This window comes from Nelumbo nucifera, chromosome 5, assembly GCF_055504915.1.
Source record: "Nelumbo nucifera cultivar China Antique chromosome 5, China Antique-T2T, whole genome shotgun sequence".
Lineage (NCBI taxonomy): Eukaryota > Viridiplantae > Streptophyta > Magnoliopsida > Proteales > Nelumbonaceae > Nelumbo > Nelumbo nucifera.
In genome coordinates, this window is record NC_142653.1 from 44,459,699 (window position 1) to 44,485,482 (window position 25,784).

A 25,784-nucleotide genomic window follows, 5' to 3' on the forward strand; every position below is an offset into this window, starting at 1 on the left:
TGTTCGATTGAGATACTTACTGGGAAGTGATGAGGGAGGTTGTGAATTACTGATTACAACTTTTAAGACTATCTGTAGTCTCAACTCAAATCATGTTTCTATTGCTTTGTTCTCTTCTCCTTCTTACTCTCTTAATTCTATTTCTTATATCTAAAAGCCACATATTTCATGGAAGTTCAACAAGCAGGCTTCTTCCACCAGGTCCCACTGGGTTATCCCTCATTGGAAACCTACACCAACTGGGTAAGTCACCTCTTCATTGCACCCTTCATCAACTCTCCAGAACATACGGTCCCCTCATGTATCTGCAGCTAGGTTGTGTACCAGCAGTGGTGGTTTCTTCAGCAGGAATGGCCAAAGAGATCTTCAAAACTCATGATCTTGAATCCTCCGGTAGGCCGCTCCCCGTTACCATACAAAAGGAAACTAACAATAGATTAGACCTGGTTTTCTCATCCTATGGTGAATACTGGAGAGAGGTAAGGAAGATTTGCATTATTATTCTCTTCTGCACCAAGAGTGTACAATCCTTTCGGTTCATAAGAGAGGATGAGATTTCGATATTGATTGAGTCCATCTCCAAATCTGCTGCTGCTTTAAATCCAGTTAATCCGAGTGAAATGATATTTTCTACTGCAAACAGCATAATTTGTAGGATGGCATTCAGCAAGAGTTTCCATCATGGAGCAAGTGAAACATGTAGTTTTTATGAAATGCTCGATGAGCGCCATGCTTTAATTCGTAGCTTTGCCTTTTCTAACTATTTTCCATATGTGGGTTTCGTGCTGGATTCTCTCACTGGATTAAATACAAGGCTTGAGAGGAACTTCCAACAATTTTAATCATTCTACAGACAAGCCATTGAAGAGCACCTTGATCCTAAGAGGCAAAAGCATGAGAAAGAAGATATCATTGATACTTTGCTTCGAATGCAAAAGGATAAATCAAGTACAATTGACTTAACTCTAGATCATATCAAGGCAATTGTCACGGTATTTTGGACTACTTTTGTTCCATTATTAGAGTGATTAATTAATTATCATCGTGTGTGAGAAATTGGATTTGGTGCTCACAAAATTGTGTTCACACCATTTTCGCAATTCCTTTCAGTCATGCATTGGGAACATCTCCCATGAATTAAAACATAAAAGTATGAAGATATTCCTAATGCAAGATTGGAAAGTGCTGTGAGAACGGTGTTAGCACAATTGCATTCTTCTATCATCTTGCCATGTGGCAAAAGAAAATCCTTCGTTTATTGAATTATTGATGTTTCATAACTACTATTAATTATAAGGTAAAAGCCCAATGATCAGTGTGCTATATATCTTTTATGAACTAGGACAATTAAGTATTAATTCATTGCAGGATATTTTGGTTGCTGGAGTGGACACAACTACAGCAACCTTGGTCTGGGCTCTTACTCTACTAGCCAAAAATCCAAAAGTGATGAAGAAAGCACAGAACGAAGTTAGAAGCCTGACAGGGAAAAAAGGGAAGATAACAGAGGATGATCTTCACCAACTTCATTACCTCAAGTGTATCATAAAGGAGACGCTAAGATTGCAGCCTCCAGCTCCATTATTGGTTCCGCGAGAAACCATGAAACACTGCATAATTGATGGCTACCACATTTATCCCAAGACCCAGCTCTTGGTGAATGCATGGACTATTGGAAGGGATCCTGAATATTGGGAGAACCCAGAAGAATTCATACCAGAAAGGTTCACCGATAGCTCCATCGATTTCAAAGGACAACACTTCGAGTTTATACCATTTGGGTCTGGTCGAAGAGTTTGTCCAGGCATACAGCTTGGAATGGTGATTGTGGAGCTTACACTTGCAAATCTTCTCTGTTCATTTAACTGGGAACTGCCTAAGGGGATCAAGGAAGAAGATATTGACATGGAGGGGTCACTTGGTATTACAATGCACAAGAAAAATGCTCTTCAACTTGTGGCTACTAACTATAATTATCATCACCAGTGGTCATTCTTTATTTGTCGTTCTTGTTGCTGCTGCTGCTACTGTTTTTGTTTGTGTTTAATATTCTACTGCTTCTAATATTAATGGGTAGCCTTGATGTGTTTAGTAGCTCCAGCAAGACTAAAGTCTTAATTTACAGGAAGTTGGGCCCTGATTACAGGCACATATATGGAGCATCCAATCCTATACTCTAACTAATGACTCTCCTTTTCTTATTTATTTGATACAATGAAACCATTGGAGTTCTTGATAAAGAAGTCCAAGGGAAATATGCTATTTTTGTGAACTTTTCAAGTTTCATTCATTTGACTGGCACAATCTCTGAAAAGCAACCAATCCTTTGTTCTAACATACAGGAACTAATGCTCTGTTTGGTTTATAAAAAAACAAAGAGTAAAACAGAAAGCTGAGGGAAAGGTTGTGAGGAATATGACCACTAAGTGCCCGTTTGGAAGAGCCTTCAGGTTGTGGTTTCAAGTTTTATGACTTATGATGCGGGTTCCACTTTGACAGAGATGAAAAGTGTAAGGGGAAAAAGAGTGTGGGTTAGAAGAAACGGTGTCTTTTTTTTTTTTTTTTGGAATAATTGCTGCCAGGTAGGACATTTTTTGGAGCAACATCAACCTTTTCTGTTTGGTATGAATACTTCAGGAAACGTTTTCAGCACTGGTACCCATTATCCAGTGCCACACCACTGTTACATCATATCCCTGCCAGCAGCAACGAGCTGTAGTTCTAGGAAATGTCAAATTCGGTATTACTCCAAACCATGCCTTCTTGATTTCCAATGTGTGACTTAGAATACCTTAAATCTTATTGAATGTGTGACACTTATTTTACTGTCTAAGTATTAATACTTTAAAAATTTAAATAAAGTTAAAGCAATTTAAGTATCATGGGTTTTCTTTTTTCAAAAAAAGTATATTGTGGGTTTTCTATCTCAAAAAAAGGGGAAGGACCCACTTTTGGGATGCTTTTTCCTGAACAACAGGAGTGTCACAGGTCTGAAGTGGCAACTCTAGCCCGGCCATATTCCTTTAAACCATGCATGTTTGGTTTAAAGGAAAAGGTAGGAAAAGGAAAAAAAAAAAAAGGAAAATCTATACAAAATTTGTAAAGATTTACCTACCTTTCCTTTCAAACCAAGCATAACCTTAATATATTAGATGCTCACCCCTAATGAAATTCGATAGATCACTCTTTCGCCCATATGGAAACAAGTGCAAAAACCAGTGACAAAGGTTTAATTAATTAGTACTTTAGTTTTTTTAATAGACATAATTGTAAGGTTGTAATTTGGTCAGATTCAGATTCGATCCAGCCCCATCCAAAATATTATGTGGCTCCATATAGTAGAAAAGATATGATATTTGAAAAACATTTGATTAATCAATTAAAATCATAAATGTAGTAGCCAATCAGATGTTATTTATCAAAATTTATGGGTGAATTTTAATTGATCAAAACTATTTTATACCATATTTTTTCCACATCATAGATTTTTCCAATTTTTTCATATATATATTAATTAAATAGTCAAATTTCACTGACCCATCAGTCCGTAGTTAGATTTTTTAGATGATAAGAGAGGCCAAAAGCTAATAGATTGGAAGGGGAGGGAAAAAATATGAATGGGCATAAGGGAGCCAAACATTGGAGTGGGGAGTTGGGGGTTAAATGGTTCTTTAATATAGTATTAGAGTTTTTAATTAAATTTCAAACATAAGTAATGGGCTATGCTTATCCCCTCTTTATGGGACATTATCTTTAAGGGGGCATGTTAGAAAAATAAAAAGTAAAAGTCAATTAGCTTGAATAGTTTCCTTAAGAAATAAAGAAAAACTTGCCTGTCTCGCTACGAAGTCCATGACCATGGTATCGGATAGATTACTTCCAGCTTTTCTTACAACATATGCCATGGGGTAATGCCCAACCTCCTTATCTGGAAATCTGTAAGACAAGAAAATTGCAATATATATAAGATAGAGGCTCTCCTTTATTTTGTACTGTAAGAAAATGAAAATTTAATGGAGGTCGATCAGAAGATGTAGGTACGGTATAACCGCGGAATCAGCGACTTCAGGGTGAGAAAGCAACAATGCCTCTAGTTCTGCTGGAGGGACCTGCCAATATGCCACATCAACTTATTGAATTCAAGTTGATAAAATCTCTCATACATATAACTTAGTAGGGCTGTTGATGGATCTGATATTGTTCTAACCATGGTTTTTAAAACTGACCTGTAAATAGAATCGGTCAGGAGTCTGGTTATCAGGTCTAATGGTCCGAACCATTCTGACAAAAAAAAAGAAAAAATTTTGAAAAAGTTAAAAAAATAAAAAAACGGTCAGAGCCGCTTGAATGGGTCGAACGGTTAACTGCCCGATTCAACAGTTCACTAATCAAAATCAACGGTTTTAAGAAAAAATCCGATTTTTGGGGAAAATGGACCGGTTCTCGGTTTTTCCGGTCCGGTCCGGTTTTGAAAATCATGGTTCCAACTTGATCTGGCCCAACATGAGTCTATTATAGATGGATCAGGTCTAATCCAATTCGATAAATATTTTGAACTAAACTGATTCAATTCAATGTTTTATTGGACTGTCCCACCTTCCCAAATTGATTTTAATTCAAATTACATCCAACCCAAAAGACATCTATCAATACCCCTACTCTTAACTTCTGTTAATATGAATATTGGTTAAATCTGACCTGGTTCAATTTAAATTCATTATGAATGAATCAGGTCCAATTCAATCCAATAAATATTTTGGACCATTAAATCTGAATTTATCCAATTCAGTGTTATTAGACCATCAATCTATTCAAATTGATTTTGATTTGGATGAATCCAATCCAAACCCCGATGACTCACAGAAAGAAAATTAATAGGATGTCAATATATATACCTGATAACCCTAGTATTTAATAAGCTCCTTGAGCCTATCTACCACGAACAAGTATCCATCATTGTCAAAATAGCAGAGATCTCCAGTTCTTAACCATCCTTCAGAATCTAGAGTTGATTTAGTTGCTTCTGGATTACAAAAATAGCCTGCAAATAAAAACAACAATTTTCCAACACCCTGTCAGTACAAATAGACTGGAGATTTAACCCTTCCAAAGTCCAAACCCCGATGCTCTGCCTTTCTCTAAATTGAACCAGGACCAGTACTAACCTTGCTAAATCTGGCCTTCAGTTGAGGCTGCAACTTGGGTAGAGTAAACCTAAATCCAGTCGAAAAATGTAGGGCCGGATTGGGATGAAGTTTGTGTCAGGATTAGGGTTGAAAAGCACTAATTTAACTTAATAATCATATTTTTTGCACACAATAATAATAATAATGATATTAAATTAATATGAATCCTTGTAATTTCAAGAAATAAGTGCATTTAGTAAAAAGGAAGTAATAAAGTTGGGCCAACCCGAGATTAACCCAACCTGATCCTAAATTTCTAACCCAACCAAAGTTTTAGGGTTGAATTAGTGTTAGGATTGGGGGTTCAACAAACTTAGGTTGGGTTTGGATTGACCTAATCCAATCAAACCATACCTTTAATGATTTAATAAATGGCAAATCTCTTAAATTATACCTAAGTTTTAGGAAATTGAATAACTCTATTTCCTATTGTTTAGATATTGTCTTAAAGTATTCCTCAAATTTTTTGACAATTGATTAAATCCTTCCTTGTCATTACAATCCATTAGTGTTCATCGCAATCCATTCACATATAACACCACATGACCTATTAAATTTTTTAAAATCCAATATTACTCTTTTGTAGTTAATTTTGCCCTCCATTATTCTTCAAATTTTCAAAATAAAATTCAACATCCACTTTGCAGACAAGAACATAAACTTCAACCTTTATTAGTTTGAAGGTCAAGAACATAAATGTAGGGGTGGCAATTGGGCAGGTTTGGGTGGGTTGGGTTTGGGTTGAGCTTCAATCCAACCCACCGGACCTGACAACCCATTAATGACCCATTTATGAAAAATTAAATGGGTTAGGTTCAACCCAAACCCATCATTACCTAACCCAATCCAACCTGCTCAACGGATTAATTTTTCACAAACATAAATTCTAGAAAAATATAACTATAAAACAAATACAGAGTGTATAATTAAAGATAGAAAATGCAGAAAATAACATAAATTAAAAAAAATAAGAATTGCAAAATAATTATGGAAAACACAGAAAATGAAAAAAGAATATAAACTATAATAACAAAGAAATACGTGGATACAGAAAGTACAGAATATCATAAAAATGAAGAGAAACTAATAGAAATTACAGAAAACAAAGAAAACCCATAAATGACAAAAAAAAAGCAGAAAATGGAGAATGAAATAAAAATTTATAGAAAAATATAAAAATAAAAATTATAACAGAAATTACACAAAAATACAGAAATTTCATTCTATGGGACCTAAACATATTTGTCTAGACTTGTAATGTGGGCGGCACGGCACAGATTGAAGGTGGGTAGGACACCATCCTTGTTGTGCTGCCAGACCTCAAGACTTGGCGGAACATGCTTGGGCAGACTGGTCCCCTTCCCAGGTCAGGCCCAACATAGCCTGTGGCCCGGCTCTCAGCCTTGCCAGGCCTGAGAAACCAAGCTAATTTTTCTCTTTTCCAACTTTTCTAAACTAAGAAAAGTTGTGAAAATTTTATTTTATTTCAAATTTAATGTGTAAAAAAAGATAAAAAAAATACATTGAAAAAATAATACAATAGAGTTGAATTAGTAAAATGATAAAATTGAAGATAAAAATTATATTGGAATTGGATTAATAAAATATATTACAAATAATTTCAGATCTGGGCCGTGTTGGATTGGCTTGCGTGCCATGTCGTGTCATGCTTATGAACTATGTCAGGCTTGGGAGACCAGTCCCCTGTGCAACCTAGGCCCAGCACAACCTGGATCCTCGTTGTTGTGCATAGCAACTGTGCTGTACCAAGCATGGCCCCTCTCATGCTGGGTTGTGTTGGCCAGCCACCGCCCAACCCACATTACACCTCTATGTAGATTTGTTCATGGCCTGACTAAATTCATTCTAATTAAATCCGGCTTGGGCAAAGTTTTAAACCCGCGGGCTTAGACTCAGGATTTAAACATTAGGCCCAACTGTTTTTTTTGGCTAGGCGCTTTTCCAAATAAGTCCGACCCAATAATATTATATATAGTAATAAAATTAATAGCAGAAAAGGTGTTATATATATTATAATATATAGAATATTATAAAACATTTGTTTAGATTGGGAGCTTAGGGCTTTATGTAAGGCTGGGCTCGGGCTCGGAGCTAGTCATTTTCTGTTTATAAAGAGGAAAATCCCCAAGAGAGCTTCAGGCTTAATTGATGGATGCTCGTTGGATACCCATTACTAAATTCGCCAACCCATTAAAATACCTTTTATGGTAAAATATAAAAACCTCCCGTGAGGTTTTTGGCATTCATAAAAATCTCTCCTAAAGTTTCATTTTAACAAGAACCCCCCCTGTAGTTTTGAAAAAATTCTGTAGTTACCTCCTTTCCATCATTGTCGCAGAAAGAAAACGTTGGTTTTATGCTTTTTTTTTGAAAAAAAAAACATTTTACCATTATATCTGTCAATTCAAATGGAGATTTACTAAAATACTCCAAAAAAAAACTTTTAACTTTCAACGAAAGAATCCCTAGGTCAATATACGGAGACAAATTTAGAAATTTGATTATATTGAAAGATTTCCTATCAAGTAGTAAGGATAATATTATAATTTCAAAGTCATTATTATGGAGACAATAATGCGTTTTTCTTGACAATGAATTGAGACTATGAATCAAGGGAGGTAATTATAGGATTTTTCAAAATTACATGGAAGGTTTTTTGTTAAAATGAATTTCAGGAATGCTTTTATGATTATCAAAAACCTTAGGGAAGGTTTTTATATTTTACTGTTCTTTTTTATTGGGTTGACCCACCTGCTAAGGACCTAGAACTTAAAAATTGGACCCAACCCACTAATAAATGGGCTCAAAATCCAGTTTTTGGATGGGAGATGCCCCCCACCCCTACACTACCCACCCCACACCTATTATGAGGTCTTTTCAACAATAGAGAAGGGAGATGATCCCATCTTGTTTTTGAGTTGTAGATGGTTTCGCTGGACATCTCTGGAAGTTTGAGAAGATCAAACAAGGTGTTATTCAAATGTTGCAGGTTTTTTCAAATTTTATTTAATTTAGAATGATGAATATAATAGTCTTTTCCATCTTTCCGTCAATAGACATTAATGAAGGGAGGTTTTAGTCAATTGACAAAAAACTTGAGGATATTTAAGACAATTTCTAAAAAGTTAAGGGTACTTTAAGATATTTTCCCTTATTAAAGTAAAAAAATAAGGGTCTATTTGGTTCACAATTAGAATTGAAATCAAAATTAAAAATTGGAATTAGATCTATTTCCATAATTTGTTAAGATCATATAGAAATCAGAATTGCAGTTGTAATAAGATTTCATTCCCAAAAGAAAGAGAAAGCCTCAAATAGGAAATGCCGTTCCAACATAAATGAGAATGACCCAAATAAATAAATATTTATTTAGGTCAAATCCAACGTGACCTAAAATAAATAAATTTTTATGAATGACTGTTCAGGCCACCCTCATAATTCTTAAACAGACCGGAGCATTGTTCTATAGGCCCATTAGACAAAAGAAATCCATATCGCGATGTTCTCTATTATTGATTTTAGTGTTACATCACGATAGGATGTACCTGTGATGTCGTTGTGAGGCGCCCTGTGAGAGCATATCCAGTTCAACAGATGGTAAGGGGTCAGTAAATACAGGGACCCACTTGACTGTCGACTCGAGATTTGATTGACGCTGACCTGACGCTGAGCCAATATAATAATGGAGTTTTTTGTGCCTGCCTTCACACGCTCACTCAACTACCGTGTTCACTCACTGTGCTCATCGAGTCAGTATCGGTATTAAACACATAATTAAGGTGTAAAAATTCATTGCGGATTTCGGTTTACCTTTCATGATGGTGGGACCACGAAGCCAAAGCTCACCCCTCCGATTCACTGCCAACGCCTCTCCGGTCTCCGGATCAACGATCTTGGCTTCCATATTGGGCGACAACAACCCCACTGTACCGTATCGCCTGCTCTCCTCCACCGAATCTGTAGATGCTCCACCTCCCGACTCCGTCAGCGCGTACCCTTGCAGTAACTTCACCGTCGGGTACTTCTCCAAGAACCCCTCGATCACTTCCATGCTCAGTGAGGCTCCATCTGAGAATACCGTCTGCAGCGACCCTAAATCGTATTTGCCTTTATCATGTCAGCGCTGTTGATCATCGCCACCAGAATCGGCGGCACGAGAGGCAAGTATGTCACTCGGTACGTGGGGATCGCCGAAAGCATCTCGTGCATGTCGAACTTGGGGAGCACCACCACCGTCGATCCGCAAGCTATCATCCCTAGCGCAAACGTGGCCAGCCCATAGATATGGAACATGGGAACTGTACAGATGAACGTCTGTTCTCCCTCTTCCAAAGGGCGACGAGCCACAATCGACTGAACCATTGCAATCAGGTTCCGGTGCGACGATACCACGCCGTTGCTAGCACCGGTAGTCCCAGACGAGTACAATAGAGTCGCCGTGTCGTATTGGCTGACTCGTTCCTTGATTCTGCTCCCGCTCGGTTCCTTCTTCATCATGTCCTCCAACGAAGAAATAATGTTGACTCCGTTTCCGCTTGAGTTGTCACCTTCTCCGATAAGCACGATAGGGAGATCCGTGCCGGAGAGTTTCGGGAGGAGAGGCCGGGTCGTGAAGGCGAGAACCGGCTTGGAATCGGCCATTTGCTTACGAATTTCTTGGGTGGTGTTGAGTGGGTTGAGGGTAGTAACGATGGCGCCGAGGGACATGACAGAGAGACAGATTACGGGGAAGAAGATGGAGTTAGGAGAAAGGAGAAGAACGACATCGCCTTTGCGGATCCCCAGCTCGGAAAGGCAGGTGGCAACCAAGTGGACGGATCGCCAGACATCCGGGAAGGTGAGGTGCCGTCCGGTGGATGCGTCGATAAAGGCGATCTTTCCATGATGGGCTAGGGAAGAGATGAAGGTGGTGACGTCGAGGGATTCGTCAGAGGGGAGAGGTAAAGGTTTCCGCTTGCTGTAGAAGATAGAATTCCGGTTGCTGAATCCGCTCCTCGGGTCGACCGAGACGTTGTCGTGCGCCATTTATTGCGGGATTTCTGCTTCTGCTTTTTCTTTCATCTGTTAGTAACTGAATATTGAGTACTACCAGTACTACCGTACTAGATGATTAAATCTAATGGTTTTGGTTTTGATAGGTGAATTATACGAGAAATTTCACCTGCACATTCAGAAAAATTAGTTTTTCAAACTTGTGAAAAATTATAAGTTTGTTTTTATTATTTTAATAGAAGCTGATTTGTACTCGTGCAATGATTATATTGAGTATAAGGATTTGATATCGTGCATTGCATACATACGTGTATGTGTGCCTCATAATGAGGCGTTTTAGAAATACATTTATTCGCATTTGCAAAAAGCGGTTTTGATTTTTGTGCGATATTACCATTAATCACTGTTGATGAGATTATTGATTATGAACTACTTTTTAAACAATCACAAAGATTTTTCTCCAAACTCAATGAAAAATGAGATAACATTGTAAATACAATATCCTCGTATGGGCTTCAAAACTTTTACTCTAAAGTTAATAACCTTATTTACCAACACTAGGCTCCACTGTTTTTTAATTTTGTTGTTGTTTTTCGATTGATCAAGACTGATTAATCAATGAACGGAATTGCGGAATGATGAATTTGTCGGTTGACCATCAGACCATGGATGTACCATACAAGGATACTTGTCGTGGCTTACGTAAAGATAACATGAAGGTTATTTCTACTTCCAGCACGTCCTGACCGATGGCATGTTCTCTTTTTCCTCGTGTTTGGATAAGGCTGACTAAGTGGGGTCTCAGATCTCACACTAAATGCAATGCAGTTTCTTCTGCCATATCTCATGGGGAGCTTCAGCTTGCTGCACACTTGGTCTATAAATAAAGAACCTCGCAGTTACACACTTGCGCAATCTTCTTCTGTCATGGATCGATCGTAGAGTTTCATATGCATTATATTCCCATTCTACATTTCTCAGTATGGAGATGTTGAATTCGAGTTGTTTTCCGTCTTTGCAACTTTCTCTGTCATAAATCTTCTAACAGCCCAAGATAGGTTGGGCCTGATCAATGAACTCAAATCCAGGAACACAATTGCAAGCATATTCTAGATCGTTCAGGACACAATACCCATTTAGACCGCACATGCCTGTAGGGCAGCGAGAAGTCTGTAACAACTTCTGTGTCGACCAATTGCTACTCTGATTCAAAACATACAACCGGAAGATCCCGTCGACATCTATAGTCCATTGGCAAGAGACTATTCCAATGTTGTAACACTGAAACCCACCGCTGTACAGAGTCGTTATATTGGCACCGGTGGTGATAATTTGCAAGTAGAAGCTGCCATCATCGGTAAAATTCAACGTCGTCACGTTGTAAAACCTTCCTGTAGGATACTGCGCGCAGCATGTATTGGAAGCATAATATGAAGTCGGCGTTCTTTCATCTCCAGCAGGATACCGCACAAGGTTTCCGTCTGACTGCATTCTGATGTAAAACCTTCCTGTCGAGTGGTTGGTCATAGAGATGCTAGAAAATAGTTTTTCCACCATAAGTGACCTGGTAAAAGGGAACATTTGTGGGAAAATAGTAAAGAGAGAGCAAATGGAATTTATTGGTAATCGCTTTCCTTTGTTGAAATTGCAATGATTTGAAATTACTACAGGAACTCGAAACTGGAAATTGCAGGAAGATGGAGGGTTGAGTTGTGCCACTTGGTCACTCTCCTTAAAACTGTATTTGCTCCCTATGGTGCAGCCAGGTGATCACAAACCGGTCACCAAGATAAAACAACCCACAAGTCACTGGTAGGCATGCACTCACTTACCAGACCTCCGCGAACCACTGAAAATTGATGCTCAGATTTCTTAGAGAAAAGAAAGTAAATAATGTTGTGTCTTCTAGACTAGGTCGGTCAGCACTCCTTTTATAGAGTGCTCTCAGACCCAAATGGACACAGATGTGTCCTTTCGGATAAAAGCCTCTTCAGAACAGTGCACCTGTTTGAAGAGGCACAAGGAGGAAGAAGAAACATGAAAACAAAGAAAAACAATTTATTTAAAAATTAAATTTGAATTTGAAGAGACGTTTTAAAATTTAAAAGGTGTAATTTGAATAAAACAAATGATTCAGTGCATCGTGCATACACGTACACGCACACCTGCGCCCACGCCCCAACCCGGCCCGACTCAGCTCGGCTCGACTCGGCACACGCGTATGAAAAGTACCCCCAACCCCCCTCACATGCATGGAATATCTATAGTCCTCTCCTCCTATGGGTCCTTACCCATTGAGGGAGAAAAACTACAAATATACACTCCTCCCACTTCTTTCCCAAGCAATGTGGGACAATGAGCCATTTAAGGGAGAGGAAATGACAAAACTAAAAGAGGGAGGAGAGAGATTCTTGTAAATTCGAATCTCCCTCCAACAATCCCCCACAAGATTCAAAATTACAAGAAAATCGAACAATCTGAGCATCGCAGTGAGAAAAGTATTCATGGTGTTGTCTTTTGGACTTCAATCAACACTTAGGTATGACAGGTTATATTACAGAGTATGGATGGAGTTAGACTCCTTCAACCTTTCCTCCTTATCATAACTAGCTAATTAACCAACCAACTCAACTCACCAGTTCTTTAGTGGTTCTTTTGTTTTAGAAAATTTCGGCCTTGTTCCCCTCTTGGAATTATGTGTTTTCGAGAGTTAGTCATAGATCTCTCTTAGAAGCGGCCATACTTCACACTCACTTAGGTCAGTTAATAGTGTGCACTGCTCATACTATTCTTAATTGATTAAGAGCCCCATTCTCAACCTCATCAATCTATAGTGAGCACTATCTTACCTCGGCATCTGAAATGGGACACAAATGATAGTGCTTTCCCAAGTCACCTAGCGACTCATTTTTACCCATTCAACCTAATTCCAGGGATCTCCTTTCACAAAGGTTGAGTGTGCACCACTAATAACATCATAATGGGCTTCAGCCCCATTCCTACCGATGCCTCATAAACCACCTTAGAAGTTTGTGGTTTTGTTAACGAATCTGCAAGGTTCTTTTCAGACCTTACAAAATCCAGAGCGATCGTACGCTGAGGTATTGTTTACCAGGTTATGTCTTAAGCGGATGTGCCTTCTTTTACCGTTGTACGTCTGGTTCTCGACCCTGGCTATTGCTGCTTGGCTATCACAATGGAGAGATATGAACAGAATCTGCGGCAGCCAAAGTGGTATGTCTACTAGCAAGTTCCTTAGCCACTCTGCCTCGAACCCTGCCAATTCTAGTGCAATGAACTCGTCCTCCATTGTTGAACTTGTATTGCACGACTGCTTTATCGATTTCCACGATACTACTCCTCCACCTTATAATAAACACATATCCACTGGTGGAAGAACTATCATTTGAATCTGAAATCCAATTCGCATCAATAAAGCCTTCTAAAATAGGAGGAAAACCTGAGTAATGTAATCCAAAATTTATGGTTCATTTTAAATATTTTAATAATCTTACTAAAGCTTCCCAATGTTCATTTCCGGGATTATGAGTATGCTGACTTAATTTTCCCACAGCTATAGGTATGTCTGGTCTTGAACGGTTCATTAAGTAAGATACAGATCCAATTATACTTGCATACTCTTTTGTAAAACAAGTTCTCCTGTATGTTTCTTTAAGTGAATACTATAGTTAAGAGGCATTTTAACCGGTTTACAATCATAGTGTCCAAATTTCCTAAGAATACTTTCTAGATAATGTGATTGGGAAAAAATAAAATTTCCTTATTCTTTATGGATTTTAATCCCCAAGATTATATCAGCCTCACCCAAGTCCTTGGTATCAAATTTGGACATTAGAAAGTGTTTTGCTTCTTTTACTACCTTTACAATAGTTCTCATTATTAGCATATCATCAATATATAGATAGATCATGACTCTTGTATTATTTTCAAATTTGCTATAAACGCATCTATCAGAATCATTTTTACTATATCCATTAGTTACTAACACAATATCAAATTTTCCATGCCATTGTTTGTGAACTTGGTTTAAGCCATACAGAGACTTAATTAGTTTACATACTTTATTTTCTTGTCCTAGCACTATGAAGCCTTCAAATTGCCTAATGTAAATTTCTTCCTTTAATTCTCCATTTAAGAAAGTTTTTTTCACATCCATTTGATGAACTATCAGTTTGTAAATGGATGCTATAGCAAACAAAACCCTAATTATTGTTAATCATGCAATCGGGGAGTAGGTGTCAAAGAAGTTTATACCTTTTTTTGTTTGAACCCCTTAGCAACTAACCTAGCCTTGAATTTATCTATTGTGCCATCTGGTTTTAGTTTTTTTCTTAAAAATCCACTTACAATCTAGTATCTTAGTTTCAGGTGGGAGATCTACAAGTTCTCATGTGTGATTAGAGACTAAGGAGTCTATTTCACTTTTTATGGCTTCTTTCCAAATTACTGCAACAGGTGAAGTTATAGCTTCCTAATGGGTTACTGGGTCCTTGTTCACTAGAAATGTGAACATTCCATCACCCAAGTTTGTTTCTCTTCTTTGTCTTTTACTTTTCCTTAAGTTTGTGTCTTGCCTAAGTGAAGTACTAGTTTCTTGAGCATTCACTAGTTCTTGGTTTCTAACTTTGTTTTGGGAATGTTCCCTATTTAATGTTTCTTTCCTCCAAGGGAAGATATGCTCAAAGAACTCTGCATCTTGGGACTATTATTGTGTTACTTTTGATAACATTTTCAATTGTTTTAATTACAACGAATCGATAAGCCGCACTGTTTTGTGCATAACCTATGAATTCACAAATTGTTTGTCCTAATTTCTTTCTTTCAGGTTCAGGTATTTCAACCTTTGCTAGGCAGCCCCTAACCCTTAGATAGTTCAAACTAGGTTTTCTGTTATGCCAAAGTTCAAAGGGAATCTGTCTTTTCTTCTTAGGTGGTATTCTATTATATAAGTGACAAGCCGTTACGATTGCTTCCCCCCACAAATTCAGAAGTGCACTTGAACTAATTAGCATTGCATTCATCATTTCTTTTAGTGTTCTGTTAAGTCTTTCTGTAACTCCACTAGATTCAGGTTGATAGGGAGCTATAGTTTCATGTATGATTCCATTTTCTTCAAAGAATTTTAATGGTTTGTCCATCATACTCAGTTCCTCTATCTGCTCTAAGTCTTTTTATTTTCTTTTTTAATTGATTTTCTAATTCAGTTTTATAGTTTATAAAAGCTTGATCAGCCTCATCTTTTGATCTAAGTAGAACTACTTTTGCATATCTAGAGAAGTCATTTATAAATGTTATATAGTATATTTTTCCTCCTCTAGCTTCATGGCATTTAAGGTCTCCTAGATCATTATGTATAAGTTGTAGCAATTTAGTTTCTCTTTGTACACTTTTATGAGGTTTCTTAGTAAATTTTGCTTCTACACATACTTGGCATTTTTCATTTGTAAAATTAATAGGAACATTCAAAACACCTAATTTACATAAGCATTTTAAATAAGGAGCATGACGATGTCCTAGTCTAGCATGCCAAATATCAAAAGATTCAACAATATAAGTAGAAGAATAAGTAGTTTTATTCATAATAATATCAGGGATGTTCAGTACAAATAATCCACCAGCATTGTATCCTTTTCCAATAAATACATTATTTTTAGTCAGCACGGCCTTGTTTGCTTCAAATGTGGGTTTCAGTCCTACTTTGTTGAGTGCTCTTGATACCAAGTTCCGTTGGATCTCCGACACATGCAGTACATCATTCAGCATTAGGATTTTTCTTGAAGCCAGTTTCAGGAGCACCTTTCCTTTGCCTATGACCTTTGAAGTTTGTAAGTTTCCCATGAAGACTTGCTCTCCTATTTGCTCTCCTTCAAATAGAGTTGTATACTCATAGAAGGAATTGTGGTCTCCACATATGTGCTTGGTAGCACTAGTGTCCAGTACAGACTCCTTTGGCTTATCAACTAAGTTTGCCTCAGTTACCACTGCTGCAATAACATCCTTAATCAAATTGACTTTTGGTTTCCCAGAGTCATTCTTCCGGTACCGGCAGTCTTTCTTGTAATGTTCGGGTTTGGTTTAGTCAAAGCGAAAGCTACCCCTAATTGTCTCCAATGCTTGTAGTTGGTTCCATTGAAGGGTTCAATTTTAGAGAAATCAGGAATTGTTGATAGTATCTAGTTCCTCATGAAGGGGTTAGCAGAGATAGGTTCCATAAATACGGTTTTAAGAATGTTGGAAAATAGTAAAGAGAGAGCAAATGGAACTTATCGGTAATCACTTTACTTTGCCAAAGTTGCAATGATTTGAAGTTGTTGCAGGAACTCGAAACTGGAAATTGTAGGAAGATGAAGGGCTAAGTCGTGCCACTTGGTCACTCTCCTTAAAACTGTATTTGCCCCCAAATGTGCAGCCGGGTGATCACAAACCGGTCGACAAGATAAAACAAGCCATAGGCCACTGGTAGGCGTGCACTCGCTTACCAGACCTCCGTGAACCATTGTAGATTGATGCTCAGATTTCTTAGAGAAAAGAAAGTAAAAAATGTTGTGTCTTCTAGACTAGGTTGGTCAGCACTCCTTTTATAGAGTGCTCTCAGACCTGAATGGACACAAATGTGTCCTTTCAAATAGGATTCTCTTCAGAACAGTGCACTTGTTCGAAGAGACACAAAAAAAGGAAAATAATTTATTTAAAAATTAAATTTGAATTTGAAGAGACATTTTAAAATTAAAAATGTGTAATTCGGATAAAACAAATGATTCAGTGCATGCCCACGCCCTACCTCGGCCCGACTCGACTTCATCGATGGATTTGGGTTGGGGTGCTTTGGTTTGTAGGAACAGCTTTCCGTCACTGGTCAAGACCAACCTAGCATTCCGTTGCAGTGGTGGGTCATCTCGGTTTGCTATCCAAACCACTACTTTTTTAGGGTCTCCGGCGAACCAATATTGATATAACCCAAATGCAAACTGGTCGAACGGGGATAGCTAGGAAGAATTGGTGGTGGGGGAGAAAGAAAGGAACCTAAGCTGATTTTGGATGATGTTTGTTGAGTAGCTGTTTGTTAGAGACCCTACAAAAATAGATGGTTTCAAGAAGATGAACGGTGTTTTTGTTCTTCTTTTATATATTTTTTTTAAAAAATTAACCTATTTTAGAAATTATATTAAAAGATTTATTTTTAGTGATATAAGGGCCCAAAAAGTTGCCCTTATCAGCTATAATTCCTTTCCTTTTGCTAAAATAATGCAACTATCTTGTGCATTGGAGAAAATGCTAAAACTAGCCCCGAGAACTGTCTATTAGAAATAAGAAAGTTGTTAGTCAAATTTGTGCAATGTACGAGTTTTATTTAAGAAAAATGTTAGATTAGTACCTGTAATTTGGGCTTAGTATCATTTTGATCTTCAAACTTTAAAATGTTACAATTCAATGCCCAAACTTTCAAAATGTGCTAATTTAATAAATACCGTTAACCAGCCATTAAGTGGCATTTTAAAAATACAAATGCACTTCGTGTGTCATCTAATTTTCTTTATCAATCATCCAAATGTCTTTCTCCAAATATAAGTCTTAACCGTCGCCTCCAAGGGGTGCATGACTTGTCTCAACCCCGGAAGCATTAGATTGGCTGTGGAGGTGCCACTCCTTAGTCTCAGCTTGGAAGGAGTACAAATGCAAATATGTAGAGTGCAAAGCCTTATATTTTGTATTGTTTTGTATGTATTTGCAATGTACATATTTGCATTTGTACTCTTTCCAAACTGAGCCATAAGGTTTTGCACTCTACATATTTTTGCATTTGTACTCCTTCCAAACTCAGCCTTAATGTCAATCTTCTGATAGATGCAAAGCCCCATTATTGCTCTATTCCAGGATTTGCAAACCCTTGGAATCACAGTGAGTGTCAAGAACCAACATGCAATACACCTAACAATCTGACCACCACGAGTGCTCTAACAATGTTCTCTGTCATCGATTTTACATCATCATAAACAGTGTCATCTGGTGTGCACCAAAGCCAGGAACCATCAGCACCATTACCCTTGCCTTTCAGGATATCTGAAATGGTGGTGGTTTCAAAATCATTTTCTTCCAATCGAGCAGGGGAAATTGACTCAAGCCTGAAAATACAAGAGGCCGCATCACTGGATCCACTACACGGATCTGTTGCAGAATTGCATTTTTGAGAAAGTTTCCATGCGATCGGATTGCCTGAATTGCTCCTTGCATCATATATAATAGGGAGTAAACAGGTGGAATCACATTCCTCTATAACCACACAACTCAGTAATCCTAAAGAATGGGTGAAAGAACTGGATGACACCAATAATAAACACCCTTATCGATCATTTCCAATCAAGATTAGAAGAAAAAGATGAAGAAAACATTTATAAAATAGGAACAAGCACACCAACATCACAAGTTAGTGTCATTGAAGAGAAAAGAAGGAAAATAAAATGTCTTTTCGTTCTTCACACCTCAAAGCAAATGTTGTTTCTATTACTCAACACCTTCAAAGACGACCTTCTAAAAAAATCTTTGGCAACCAGAAAGAAATAAAGAAATGCATTATAGAATCGACAATTTTAGAAAAAATCTTTGGTAACCAGAAAGAAATGAAGAAATGCATTATGGAATTAGCAATTTCAGAAAACATCTTTGACAACCAGAAAAAAAAGATGAAGGGGGAAGAGAAAGGGGGGATGCACCACACCAACCTACTTTATAGAACCGGAAGTTTTAGACCCAATACTATCGCCATGAAAGCTCAGATCAAAGTGGATAGGAAATCAGATGGGAAAGAACTTGAGCAGCTAGAAGAATGTGTCTAAGGATTTGAGACATGTTCGGGGAAGAACTTGGATAGGAAATCAGATGGGATTACACCTCTGTTTCATTTTCTCAAGGAAGAAGATGATGAACAATGTTTTATTTTCAAGGGTAATTTTGATATTTATAAAAGTTTTAAGTTGCACATGATGCCACATGATACACATAATTGACAGATGGTTAATGGTAAGTATTAAATTGGCATATTTTGAAAGTTTGGATACTGAATTGTCGCATTTTAAAATTCGGGGACCAAAGTGGCACTATGCCCAAAGTACAAGGTACTAATTGGGAATTTTTCATTTTATTTATAAGGAAAAAAAAATCCAATTTAAGTGTTAGCTTTTGGGATATCTCTAGTTAATCTGATCACAACCTATGTTGTGTTTTAGTGAGAGTGGCCAATTTATTATGCTCTAGATAGATTTTGAATTATTTTTTGTATCTTAATGTTAAGTTTATATTAATTTTTAGGGAAAATTCTAGTACCTTGTACTTTAGGTGTACTCTCAATTTAGTACATGAACTTCAAAATGTGTCCCTACAGTACTTGAGGTTTCAAAAGCTATCAATTTCGTCCATGTCATTAACAGTCCATTAGTTATTTGTATCACATGATAACATGTGCGACTTAAAACTTTTGAAAATGTCAAAATTACAAGTTGAAAGAAGACATTGTTCATTGTACATTGAGATTGAACTAGAATAGGCAATGTATCAAATTGAACTCAATGCAAATTCAGATTTGGAGCTTCAAATCCAATACATGCAGTTGAATGTCCCTCTTTTTTAAGATTTTTTTTGCAATTGAAGTACCTCCTCTTCCATACTCTTTGCCCTCATCTCTACTACCTACAGATCCCCAAGTCACTCAATATGAGTCTAGAAGAGCCAAACGAACAGACATTAAGGGCCCATTTTTTTACTCTGAAATCTAACATTTGAAAGTATAATAATTATATTAAGAGGTATATTGGTATTGGTGAACTTTTCTTTCCTCTAAACTCTGAATGCAAAGAATGTTGTTCTGAATTCTGAATTCTAAAAACTATCAAATATCCATTTTGACCCCATATATGAGAGTTTTTGTTTATCTTTTTGGGGGTATCATTGGAAAACAAAAGGTTGTATGATTGCACTTTAAGAGATAAGAGATAAGAGATAAGAAGAAACAAACAACCAATTTTCTCTTAAAGTTAAAAGATTCCTCTTAAGAGATAAGAATTAAGAGGAAACAAACATGCCCTAAGTTTTTGGTGTCATATTAAGTTCCTTTCCTAATTCGTTCTCCCTTTTTGAGCTAAAACCAGAAACATTTCTAAGCTATTAGTTAATAGCTTACAGCCATCAAAGTAAAATTAAAAAGAGAAAATCAATTATTCTTGTTTCTTTGACACATGAAAGGGATTTTACCCATGGTTTTTAAAAATGAACCAGAAACAGAACCGGTTAGGGGACCGGTTTCCAGTAAAACGGTTCAACCATCCGGGTCGAACGATTCGACCCGTGATGTCATAAATAAATTAAAAATAAAAAATATTTATAAATAATACAAATTAACATAATATTAAATAAAAAACAAAAAAAAATACAAAAAATAAAACTATCTAAATAAAAAATAATACAGTACAAAATACATAAAAAATATAAAAATAAAATACAAAAAAATCTAAAAATTACACAAAAAAATCAGAAAAAAGCATAAAAATAAAACAAAAAATTGAAAAAAAATATAAAAAAAACACTCTAGAATGTTAAGTCCTAAAATGCAAAAATCCATGATCTTTAATCAAGATTTACAGAGATAGACTCCCCTGGCACCAAAATAAAAGAGGAGAAATATGAGCATTCACTCTAAAATGTTAGATTGCTTTGCAACCAAGATTGATCTGTAAAAGACTTCAATACACATTAATTTTACCTAATTGATAAAAAAAATTACACTAATTTTTACCTGGAAGCGTTGCAAACTCGCCTGCCATAAAGCCTAGAAGTGTTGCAAATTGCAAAAAATGTTAGCTGTCATCGGTCGCCGTTAATCGCGATCGGTTGGTGTGTGTCGCCGTTGAATGCCGGAGGTGCTGGCCACCGCAGGTGGTCAGTTGAGTGTGAGGGATGGCCGCTGTCGCCAGTCGCGGTCGGTCGATGTGTATCGTCGTCGAACGCCAGAGGTGCTGGCCGTCATAGGTGGTCGGTTGGGTGTGAGGGATGGCCGCCGTTGCAAACTCGCCTGCCACAAAGCCTGGAACTGATGCAAATTGCAAAAAACGCCGACTACCGCTGCAAACTCGCCGTCGTTGATCGCCATTAATCACCATTTGTCGGTGTGTATCACCGTCGAATGCTAGAGGTGTTGGCCACTGCAGGTGGTCGGTTGGGTGTGAGGGAGGAGGGGAGAACGAAAATGGGGTTCTAACCCTACATTCGATTAATTGATTTGGGATGGGAATATTAAAGGAATTTTATTTTTTGTTTTTTTATTTTATTTAAATCATTGAAAATAAAAAAGAGAACCCGCAAACCGCTACCCGTGTCAAATGGTTTAGTAGTCCGACCGCCCAAGTTAGCGATTTTTTGACTTTTTCAACATTTTTTTAAGATTTCTGGTTTTTAGTGTAACCGGGCCCGGGGGCCTGACTGATTACCGATTTTTCCGGTCCGACCGTCCGATCTGGTCCGGTTTTGAAAACCATGATTTTACCACAAGGTATTTCAAACTTGATATGAGCCATATGTTCATTTTTGTTTTACTTGAGTGCAAGGTTTTTTTACATTAAACGAGAGAAACATCATGAGCAAATTTTCCTTGTACAAAAAAAAAATGGAAGGAGACCATGCAAAATAAAGTAAAAGCTTTCAAACTTTTACTTGGATGAGTTTTGTTTAAGTTGGTTTATGTTGGATTGGTAGATAAAGAAAATTAGATGACACTTGAAGGACATTTTTATTCTTTCACATGCCATTTAATGTCGGTTGATATTTTGGACTAAACTGGCAAATTTTGGGAGTTTAAGTACTACATTGGCAAATTTTGAAGTTCATCTACTAACCTAAGACTACCCCTAAAGTACAGGTTACTAATTTGAAAATTTCCTTAATTTTTATTGATTTGTTATTACTTTTGTATTATTTTTAAGTAAAATTATAAAAATCCTCCTCTTATTACAATTTTATAAACCATCATTGTCTTTTGGCCCCAACAAAGGCCTCCCCATGGTTTTGAGAAAAAAAGTGAATGACACTAGTTTTCCCTTAGCTTTTTAGTATTAAAGACATAAGTATTACTAAAAAGCATCCTTTATCATTATTAAGGCATTATCATACACAATTTAAAATATCAACTTTACCCTCAATTAATTTATTTTTTCCAAACAACTTTTAAAGAGTAATTCTCCCTACTCTTCTTGGACAAAGTAAGGTAAAAAGGTTAAAGTAAAGTAAAAGGAAGCAAATCTTTTTAGTAAATTTACATGTGAGTGAAGATGATTAAGGATAATTGTCAACACAAATTTTGTGTATTTGATTAACACAAAATATGGAGACAAATTACAAAAATAAATTTGTAATAAAGAAAATATAAGGATTTGAACTCTCTTTGATTTTTGCTCGATGATGTAAGCAACCTCTGATTAATAGTCGAATTCAGTGAAAATGAGGGATATTGGCGTGTTTCTCATACTTCTTAAAGTGCTAATATAGATATTCTTGAATTTGGTTCTTTAGAAGAGTTAATGTAGATTTCTTTACTCCGTGCTTTGTGCTTGATTGGTTGTGAATGATGCTTTTCTAAGAATGGTCCTTTTGTATTGGATTGATCTTTTCGGGAGAACTTGAATCCAAATGTATTGTAGAGAATTAAGAAGCCTTTTCCTTCTTTCTTCTCTCTTGATCTTGAAGTTGTTGGAGTTTGCAAGATCTTGTCGTTGTTTGCAATCCTCAAGTATTGGTGTATGAGAGCTTCTTGCAATGTGATTGTGTAAAAGAAAAAACATTTCCTTCTTAAGCAAGGGTATTTATAGCCAAGGATTAAGGCTACCACCTCAGACCACTTTTCTAACCAACCCTATGTGAGTGGGGTGTTGGGTTTAAGTTACTCCCATACATGCTCCATTATGTGAGAGTTAGTTGTCTTGCCAATGGAACGACGTTATTACAATAGGAGATGGGCCAAATTGGACTTAGGCTCCATTTGCTTTTTGGTAAGTTACTTACCCAAGTAAGTGTACTTATCCGAGCAAGTGTTTCTTAAGAAAGACTTACCTCAGCAAGTGCATTTACCCATGTTCTTTTATTTCCCATTTAAATAAGGCAATGCCCATTTTAGCTGTAAAAATATAATATTAAAAGGGGCATTTTTGTCCCATTCAAGTATTGGCCACTTTCCCCCCGGGTGGAAAAATTATTTACCCACCCCACATAAATCTGAAAAAAAAAGTATGGGTTTCTTAGTGAATAAAAATTAAAATCCCATTGACCAACATTCTCCTCTCTCAAAATCCAAAAAAACAAAGAACACCCTATTAATACACTTGAATGTAGACTTAGACCTTAGGCCCATGAAGGCTCATATTAATTTTCAAATTGCCATGTAAATTCAACCTATTAATTTGGTTTTGAAATTTTGAAACTACAATTAATGTTGATTTGCATGTTGAATGATAGCTTTGACTTGCATACTTATAGTAATTTCATTTAGCTTATGAGCCTTGAGGAGATGTGACTTGTATAACATGCGGTTGACCTTAGGTTCAAAACATTTCAAATCCCCTAACGCATGTCAATGTACTTGCCATAAAAGTTTGTCTATTTGATGCTCGAATTCCGCAGAATCCTCCTGCTTCTTTTATGAATGAACTTTATCTTCCAATTAAGCATCAAAAGTTGGTTTTTAGTACATCTCGTAATCTTATTTAGAGTGGTGGTTGTTGAAGATAACCCATCTATCAGCTGCCGAGCTTTTTCACTTGTGAAGAGATCTTAGATTCGTTCTCTTTTTACCACAGCTTGCCATCAGAACGAGTTTTGGAGATTGAAACGGATTTATCTTTCTTTTACAAGAGAACAAGGGGCTGCTGTTTACCTCTTCACGTTAGTGATTAATTGATTTCCATCACTCTTTATTTTCTATTAGCAATGTTTATGAACTGCACAGTGAACGTTCTTGAACTCCGTTATGTGAACATCCTATCACCAATGACGTTCCATGTTAGTCATGTTATCTCTTTCCCCTTTTTTTCTTTTTTGTTCTTTTTTATTTGTAATTTGCCCAGCTGAATCCCATGACATGTGTCTTTTTTTTCACCGTACACCATTACAAGGACTCTAGCTTTTGTTGGTGTAGCTAGACTCTAATTAATGGGTCCATCTCAACTGAATCAATTGGTAACAATGGATTTCGCATCCAAAACACTCATGAAGTCGTAGTCCAACTAATCATATTACTTTTTGACAAATGGTGAAGGGGAAGGTAACGCATGGTTTTGGATCTGGAGTCATGGAAACTCTTGAGATTGGACTTACATGGTGTTTGTAACACTTTTTATACGTCTAAATCTAAAATATCTGCTTTTAAAATATAATACTTATTTGGTGTTTATCTCCAATATGATTTGAAATTTTTTTTAGATTTGAAATTTTAAGATTCAGGCCCGTCATTTAATGTATTTAGACGCATTTCAGACATGGCCTCAAAAATACCACTATCCCATTCAACATTTTTCTCTCGTCTTCATACCACCACCACTGCAACTCTCAGCAACGATGGTTCTCTCTCTCTCTAGCTTGTCTTCCCACCACAATATACTAAAGCAAATAAAGTTTCATTTATAGTGGTGTAGTAAAATGTCTGATACACCGATAAGGCCTCATCCAAGCATTCATGTCAATCTCTTTTGGACTTGTACACTATGTGTTCAAGTAATTTAAAAAGGGCTTTACTAATGGCCTCTATAAGTCCATTGGCCATTGCATTATACATGGTTGAAAACATCTACTTAAAGCCAAACTTATCACAAAATTGTTTCACAAATGCTGTTGAGAATGACTTGTTATTTGTGATTATATAAGGTGGAACATCATAGTGGTACCTGTGTTTATATAATAGAGGAAGTTGACAACATCTTTATTCTTTACTTCTCAAAGAGGAACTGCTTTAGCCAATTTAGAAAAGTAATATGTTGCTGCTATGATGAAGAGATGTTAATGAGAAGACTTAGGTAAAGGACTAACCATGTCAAGTTCTCATGCATCAAATGGCCATGATGCAACTATAGAATGTAAAAATTTAGGTGATTGGCAAATAAAATACCCATGAAATTGACATACTTGACATCTTTTGAAATATTCTATTGAGTCATGTACCATTATTGGCTAATAGAAGTCATTCACTTAATACGATCATGGAGATTAGGTCCTGACTGGTGAGCACTACAAACTCTATAATGTGTTTGGTCGAGTGCGTATAAATTTCATCTCCGTGGATACACCACATGTAGACAATATTAAAGGAGCATTTGTAGAGCTTGTAATTATAGTATAGGAAACTAACAGAGTGTTCAACGTCATATCTAAGTTCTATGCTTGGGATCTTTAGGAAACTTTCCATACTAGAAAAAAGTTAATGAAAGGTTGTCTCCAATCCTCAACTTTAATAGAAAATATAAAAACTATATTAGTTTTCTATTTTGCCTCTTCTTGGGGTGACTTGGGGGTAGAACCCATTTTGCACAAACA

The 25,784-nt window shown here is 36.8% G+C and overlaps 1 protein-coding gene and 1 pseudogene across 2 annotated transcripts; one reads left to right on the top strand and one right to left on the bottom strand.

Annotated features, from left to right (window-relative positions):
- Positions 1 to 739: 739 nt before the first annotated feature.
- LOC104608501 (putative CoA ligase CCL5) lies at positions 740 to 10,504 on the bottom strand (annotated as a pseudogene). Its single transcript, XR_016076483.1, has 5 exons — positions 9,018 to 10,504; positions 4,896 to 5,041; positions 4,042 to 4,109; positions 3,834 to 3,936; positions 740 to 879 (listed from the first exon to the last, which is right to left on the bottom strand). The product of XR_016076483.1 is annotated as a putative CoA ligase CCL5 (transcript).
- LOC148791499 (cytochrome P450 71A1-like) lies at positions 783 to 3,084 on the top strand. Its single transcript, XM_088888473.1, has 2 exons — positions 783 to 992; positions 1,369 to 3,084. Exons 1-2 carry the CDS (start codon positions 930 to 932, stop codon positions 2,062 to 2,064), a joined length of 759 nt encoding a protein of 252 aa, XP_088744599.1. The 5' UTR covers positions 783 to 929; the 3' UTR covers positions 2,065 to 3,084.
- Positions 10,505 to 25,784: the final 15,280 nt, after the last annotated feature.